The following is a 7,647-nucleotide window of genomic DNA, read 5'->3' as shown; positions in this document are numbered from 1 at the left end:
TGGAGTGCAGTGGCTGCTCCCGGCCACCGCAGCCTCGACCTGCTGCTGGGCTCCGGCGATCCTTCTGCCTCAGCCTTCCGAGTAGCTGGAATTACAGGCATGCGCTACCACGCCCGGCTGATTTTTTGATTTATTGTAGAGATGAGGTCTCGCTGCCCAGGCGGGTCTCGAACCCACGGGCTCAGGCAATCCACTCACCTCAGCCTCCCAAAGGCACGGGATTACAGGCTGAGCCACCAAGCCCAGCTAGAGCTATTTATTAAATAATCACATGCCAGGCACTGGGTTGGGCACTCCACACACAGCATCTGCACAGAAGGGCTCTAGGGACAAGCCTGTGAGTGTCAAGTGTGGGGGAGCCACCTAACAGGGGAACCAGGCCCCGAGCAGCAGTCCTGGGCCCACAGGATCCACATCTGGCCTGACAGCCTGCCTTTCCAAACCCCTTATCTCCCCAGGACCCTTGGCCCCACCCAATGAGGGAGGGGAGGATACTGAAGAGAAGGGAGAGCAGAAGCTGGGTGGTGACCAGCCTGACAGGAGCCTTGGCCTGCTGGGTACTGAGGATGAAGGTCTCAGACCCTTCTCAGGTGTGTACTTTTCAGTATACGACCTGCTGGCATCCAGCGCCGCTCCTCTCAGCCTGTGTGGGGGCCAGGAGCTGGGTAATCCTCTAAGCAGAGCTGAGGGAGATGGCACATGGGAGTGTGGGATGGCTGGTGAGGGCTGCTGCTGGGAACCCTGCCAGGCCTGCCGGGGTTGCTGCTGACTAAGTTAGGCCCCTTACACAAAGCTCTGAGTTCTTCCAAAGAAGGGCAGACGGAGTCTCTAGCAGGAGAGTGAAAGAGAATGGCCTAAGTGTGGCCAAAACCAGGCTTATGAGGAGGCTTCCCAGCCACAAGTCATGGTTCTTTGTAAATATGCCATAGCCAATTTATCTTCAAAAGTAGTAAAGTACATACCACAAAACCCCAAATTAGTCCATCTTAAGGACAGTAGCTGGCTTCAGTTTAACCATGTATTGTCAGCTCAGTAACAAACAGCCTCCAAGCCCGGGTGCCTACCACAACCAAAGTCTCTCCCTCCTTAATGCTTCAGCATGGCTCCACGCGTCTTACCATTCTGGCACCTAGGCTAAGGAACAGCTCCTCTGGGAGACGAGTGTTCTCACAGCAGAGGGAAGGCCACGAGCCCAACACTCATAGTCTTCACACTTCTGCTGGACGCAGTGCAGGCCATGACTGCTCACCTCCCTTCGCCTCAGGAACAGGAAGTACCCCCCCCCGGGATGTGGGGTGATACTGTGAGAAGCCATACAGCTACAGGTGAGGACATGGACATATAAATCCTCTCGGAAGGGGAGCAAACAGCTGCAGACACCTATGACAGTGACCCAATGTGCAAGATTTTCCAATTTAAAAGGCACAAGATCCTAAAACGTGAAAACTGCAGAGGAATTCAGGCCACTGTCCACGTGTCACAGTTCTCCACACTACAAAGGCCAGGAAGCCAGCGATCACTCGGGAGTACCAAGGACCCCCGTCTGTACAGTCCTCACAAATGCAGAACAGGATGTGGCTCCTGGGTCCCATTTCCCCCCCAAAGGCATCTACAGCAGCCCCACACGGCCCCTCCCGTGCCCATGAAATAACCGAAGCAGGTCTCTCAGCCTTAAAGCCCTGAAACGATGCACACAGTTGGCATGTCTGTGTGCGGTCTGAGGGGCAGCTTCCCCAAGGTGTCTCACTCTACAAAGGCTCAGAACCATGTTACTGGGCACTGAGTCAGTCTCCACAGGGTGGTGAGTTACTCGGGTCAGCTGCTGAACTGTAGCAGATGGTCCCTTCAGAGACAGTGCAAGGACTTCGTGACCAAGGCGCAGAATTCTGTATCAACTGAGAAGAGTGAAGACCTGCTGCAGCTCAGTAGGTGGTCACAGAGGGGGCAGCTCTGGGAAATCAGCAGCCCTTTCCCCACCATGATGCTAGGCAGGACTATCCCCAGGGCGGCAGAAACAAGATGCTGACGTCCAGGAGTGCGTCCGGCCAATCCAAGCATGCCAGGGGAGGGAAAGGGAGGAGAGCCAGGGCTGGCTCCACAGCCTGGCTCAGTCACTTGATCTGGTGCACCTTTCTTCCCTGGAGATAATTCTTGCAAAAAGGAGAAGATCCTATGCAGACCAGAAATGCTGGCGTCAGGGATTTTACGACATACCTGTCATGAACACAACAAGACTGGGGGTTAATCAAATTACAACCTCAAATGGCCACGGACCCTCCCAACAATATTCAAGGGGAGCCTTTGGATGTGAGTCAACAGTAAAATGCAAGTTTAGCAGTCATTTCTCTGGTTCTTTATAAATCCGGCAAATCAGCATGAGATTCCCGCCCTTACAACCCAGCCAGAACATTCAGGCCAGTCCTCCAGCATCATGCGTGTCTTTGGCTAGACACAAAATAAAGCCACAAGAAATGCCTTTCGTTCATTCGCTCAGTGTTCAGTGAGTGCTAGGGTAAGCCAGGCCCTGTGCTGAAAACACAGAGATTACAAAACAAACACACCATCACCTTTGCTCTCAAATTCAGTCCTGAGGGGAGGGAGATGAGAACCAATTAAGAAGAGCAAGGCACAAACGTAGAAGCGTTTGTGAGGTACAGCCTCAGCCAAGGAGGCACGATTTCCTTTATGGGAAAGGGAGTCAGGAAAGACTTCCTAAAAAATGTCATATCTGAACTTGGCTTTACTTTGGGGAAGGGTGGTGATGGGGGTCAGGGAGCAAACCCAGAAGGTGCAGGTAACCAGAGCATTTGCTGTTGCGGGGTCACAAAGCAAAAGGAGTAAGGAGGCTAGAGAGGCATGCAGGGCCTGGCCTTGAGGGCTGGGGGAGTCAGCATTCCCCAGCAGGCCTAGTTCTTGACAGAGGACATATTTCTTGGCTCCACCCAGCTCAGGGTCCAAAGTTGCCAGAAGCCTGTCCTGGGTAGCCTCCTGTCTAACCTAGTATTTTTTAAAGTAATCACTTCACATAGTATTTACATTTTCTGAGGCACATAAGACTGGTTTCCTCCAAGGACCTCTCTGCTTTCTGTTTAGATTTTATCCTCCTTCTTAGAGATGGGGCAGGGCAGACCTCAGGCCTTCAAATTTGCTAACAACTGAGAAAATGAACAGGTAATTCATTTTTTATGAATGAATTAATTAGAGATTTGGGACCAGAGAAATACAACAAGAGTATCGATCAGATCTAGAAAGCTCTTCCCTTCCTGCCTACCAAGCCACAGCAGCAGCCTCAAGACCAGCTGGATCCCAGCACCAAATCAGTCAACGCTTCACCAACTCCATCCATCCTGCCTCCTAGCTGTCTCTCTAATCCGTCCCCTCCTGTTTCACGCCTTGCGACTGTACAATATACTTCAAATGTGCACCGTACTCTGTACGTTTTTTTGTTTGTTTGTTTGTTTTTAGTCAGGGTCTTATTCTGTTGCCCAGGCTGGAGTGGCACGATCATGGTTTGCCACAGACTTGACTTTCTGGGCTCAGGTGATCCTTCTGCCTCAGCCTCCAGGATAGCTGGGACTACAGGCACATGCCACCACGCCCAGCTAATTTTTAAAATTTTTTGTAGAGACAAGGTCTTGCTATGTAGTCTAGGCTGGTCTTGAACTCCTGGGCTCAAGCAATCCTTCTGCCTTGGCCTCCCAAAACGCTAGGATTACAAGCATGAGCCACCACACCCAGCTTATTCTGTACATTTTTAAAAATCTTTTGAATTTTTTATTTTTAAAAATTAACACTAGTGAACGATGACATGACATGTTGGAGTCAGATCGCCCTCACATCCTACTGTGTACATTTTACCTGAATACCCTCTGTGATTCCACACAGCACTCTCAGGATGAAGTTTACACTCCTTAGTAGGGTACTCAAGGCCTTCATGCATGACCCTTAGTTTTTCCAGCCTCCTTTCCTACCACAGCCAGACACAGCCAGACACCCTCTTTCCCCTAACACATTTGGGCTCTGTGAACCTAAGTGCAGAAGCATTTGCTTTTCTTGGCTTGGCTTTGCTCAAAGCTGGAGGAAAAGTGTCCAAGAGTTGACTTGTAAATCTACTCAGGGCATTCCTTTCATCCAGGAACACCTCAAAGATGCTGAGAGAAACAAATGCCAAATCCAACCCACGGCTGCTGCTAACAAGATGCCTTCTTACAGCAGGACTGCCCTATAAAGTCTACAACAGCACTGGACTCCTACACGCTCACGACTCTCAAATGCCTGAGGAACACATAGGCGAGAGCCATTATTCCCATTCTAGAGATGAGGAAGCAGTCCCAGAGAGCAGTGTGTGCTTGGAGTCACATGGCCAGCAAATGCTGGTGTCTGACTTCTCATAGAACAGTGCCAGGGGCTGGGCATGATGGCACACCTAGTCCCAGCCACTCAGGAGGCTGAGGTGGGAGGAATACTTGTAGCCGAGGAGTTTGAGACCAGCCTGGGGAACACAGGTACCCCATCTCTATTATAAAAATAATTTTTAAAAGAAGATGAATAAATAAGTAAAAGCAGGAGACACGGCTTTCAGGCACAAAAGCCAGGCAGCTTTACCCTTCTCAGACCAGCCTCTTCACCTCCCGGTCTGGGGGTGTCATGGCTACGGTGCCATGGGCTATTACCACTCTGCAACCTGTTTGGTCAATAGCTCGGTTTAGTGGGCCAGGCCAACGTCCATGTTTGTCGTCTCACACAACTTTGCCCAGGGCAGAAGGGAGCAGAGTAATAGGCAACAAATCAGCAGTGAAATGAGAACCTGGTTGTCCTTCTGGGACGCCACCTGAGCATCTTCCTGGTCTACTTGGCCCCATGAGGCTGACTCACCTGGGGTGCTGCAGAACTTGCAGCAAGGTCTTCTTGGGAGGCACCTGATACAGCTCTGCCCCATCCTCATCCTCAAAGTAGACCTGCAAGATCAGTAGAGGGGCACTAGTCAGAGACGAGGCATTTCAGCAGCACTAAGCATGCTGAGGTTAGAGAGCCAGCAACTGTTACTAGCTGAACGCTCCTTTGTACAGCTGTGGGGCTGGGTGCTTTGCCTTCAGCCCTGCCCATGACACTGTAAGGACGGCTACATTCAGCTCCATTTTCCAAAGGTAAAGCAAGGCTCAGAAAAGGGAAACAACTAGCCAACATTACCCAGCCAGTAAACAGAGGGGCCAAGACAAGGCCAGGCCTATGGAGCCTTTCCTTCTAACAATTCAGTCCTAAGCCATCACATGTGAGGGAGAAAGCCATGGTGATAAAAGCACAGGAAGAGCCTGAGCAGGGTATCTAAGCCCAAGCAGGGTGAGGAGGACGTCTGCACAGGAGACTGTGGGGGTGTTAGAGCTGGACCAGTGAGGCAGGGCATCTGTGCTGGGGCTGGCCATCTGAGCAGGGGGAGAAGGGCTCCCTTGTGATGGCTGCCAAGGTGGAGAATCAGAGCCCAAGGTGGGTGAAGAGTTAAGCGCCCACATGACAGCTTGTGTGCATGCTTTTCTTCTCTCTCTCTCTCTCTCTCTCTCTCTCCCCCCCCCAAGCCGGGAAGCCCTGAGAAGGCATTGAGGCAGTAAGTCTGCTCCCTTCCCTCATTATTCATCAACACACCTATTGCACAAAGATCTTGTATTCTAAATACCACTCTTCACAAGAAAGAACTAGGGTTCCTTGGGAAAAATTGCTGATTCCATGGGCAAGGAAAGCACAATTTGAAACTGGAACATCTTGTGCCAGAAAACAAGTGATAGACACAAGTCAAAAGAACACAGAAATAAATGTGAACCCATGGGCCAAATCTGGGACAATGTGAGTGTAAAATAAACAATCCTGGCAGCAGATTATAACTCACTGAATAAAATAGGAAATCATAAATCCACTGATAAATGGGGCATTCATATCATTTCCAAGTATCTCCCTATAAAATATTAATCCTAAAGGGGTTAAGGGAAACTGTGTAGTACAGAAGGCTGGCAGACCCAATCAGGTGGTGAAAGTGATCACAGGTTATGGGGAAAATGGAAAGCATGTGCCACGTGAGGGTGCAGAGAGAACACAGTGCCACTCCTGTGAGACTTCACAGACATGCAAAATCCAAATCTAGTCACAAGGAGCATGAGACACCCACACTGACAGACATTCCACAGACTAAGTGGTCTGTAATACTCAAAGGTGTTAAGATCAGGAAAGGCTAGGAAAGACTAAAGAACTCTTCCATACTGAAGGAGACTAAAGAGACATGATCACTAAACAATGTGTGATTCTGAATAGGATCCTTTTGCTATAAAGAATTTGAGAACCTAGCTGGGTGTGGTGGCTTACACCTGTAATCCCAGCACTTTGGGAGGCAGAGGTGAGAGGACTGCCTGAGACCAGGGGTTCGAGACTAGCCCGGGCAACTTGGTGAGACCCTCATCTCTACAACTAAAAAAAAAAAAAAAAAAAACTAGCTGGGCACAGTGGCGCATGCCTGTGGTTCCAGCTACTTGGAAGGCTGAGGTGGAAGGATCACCTGAGCCCAGCAGGTTGAGGCTGTGGTGGCTGTAGTAGTGACACTGCACTCTAGCCTCGGCGACAGAGTAAGACTCCAATTTAAAAAAAAAAGAATTTGCAAAACCTGATTGGAGTCTGAGGATGAGATGGTAGTAGTGTATCAATGTTAATTTCCTGACTTTGATAGCTGGATTGGAATTATAAAGAAAAATGTCTTCATTTGTAGGAAGTATACACTAAAGTATTCAGGGGTAATAGTACATCAGTTGGCATCTTACTCTCAAATGATTAGAAAAACATAAATTATTTATACTGTAAATTGTGATTTTAAAAAATTCCAATGATGGAATATTATTCAGCCTTTAAAAGAAAGGAAGGTCTGACACATACTACATTACCTATGAACCTTGACGACAACACTAAGTGAAACAGCCAGACCTTTCGAAAGGACACATACTGACTGCATTTGTATGAGGTACTTAGGATAGTCAAAATCAGAGATAGGCCAGGCATGGTTGCTCACACCTGTAAGTAAGCCTAACACTTTGGGAGGCCAAGACAGGAGGATTGTTTGCACCTAGGAGTTTAAAACCAGCCCAGGCAACATAGTGAAACCTTCTCTCCACAAAAAAATTAAAAAATTAGCCAGACATGGTGGCATACACCTACAGTCTCAGCTGGAGGATGAGGTGGAAGAATCACCCGAGTCCAGGAGGTCAAGACTGTGATGAGCTGTGATCGTGCCACTGCACTTCAGCCTGGGCAACAGAGTGAGACCCTGATTCAAAATTACAAAAAAAAAAAAGAGTCAGAGGCCATGCATGGTGGCTTACACCTGTAATCCTAGCACTTTGGAAGGCCAAGGTGAGAGGATAGCTTGAACACAGAAGTTCAAGACCAGCCTGGGCAACATAGCAAGATCGTGTCTCTAAAAAATATCAAAAAATTAGCCAGGCATAGTGGTGAGCAACTGTGGTTCCAGCTACTCGGGAGGCTAAGGCAGAAGGATCGCCTGATTCCAGGAATTCAAGGCTGTGGTGAGCCATGACCATGCCACTGCAATCCAGCCTAGGTGACAGAATAAGACCTCAACTTAAAAAAAAAAAAAAAAAAAAAAAAAAAAAA

General features: G+C 48.9%; 1 protein-coding gene across 3 annotated transcripts in view; it reads right to left on the bottom strand.

Annotated features, from left to right (window-relative positions):
• Nucleotides 1–976: 976 nt before the first annotated feature.
• The window catches only part of TTC4 (tetratricopeptide repeat domain 4), a 25,678-nt gene continuing 19,007 nt past the window's right edge, over nt 977–7,647 (bottom strand). For all 3 annotated transcript variants that reach the window (XM_008067809.1, XM_021717486.1, XM_008067810.1), the window contains 2 exons: nt 4,876–4,958; nt 977–2,214 (listed from right to left, as the gene is read on the bottom strand). In XM_008067809.1, coding sequence (XP_008066000.1) covers nt 2,112–2,214; nt 4,876–4,958 — 186 coding nt within the window. In that variant the 3' untranslated portion in view covers nt 977–2,111. The remainder of the gene's footprint in view (nt 2,215–4,875; nt 4,959–7,647) is intronic.

This window comes from Carlito syrichta, unplaced genomic scaffold (genome assembly GCF_000164805.1).
Source record: "Carlito syrichta isolate Samal-C Ts95f unplaced genomic scaffold, Tarsius_syrichta-2.0.1 Scaffold309778, whole genome shotgun sequence".
Taxonomy (NCBI): Eukaryota; Metazoa; Chordata; class Mammalia; order Primates; family Tarsiidae; genus Carlito; species Carlito syrichta.
Note: the sequence above shows the minus strand (reverse complement) of the source record. Positions and strands in the feature narration are given on the sequence as shown.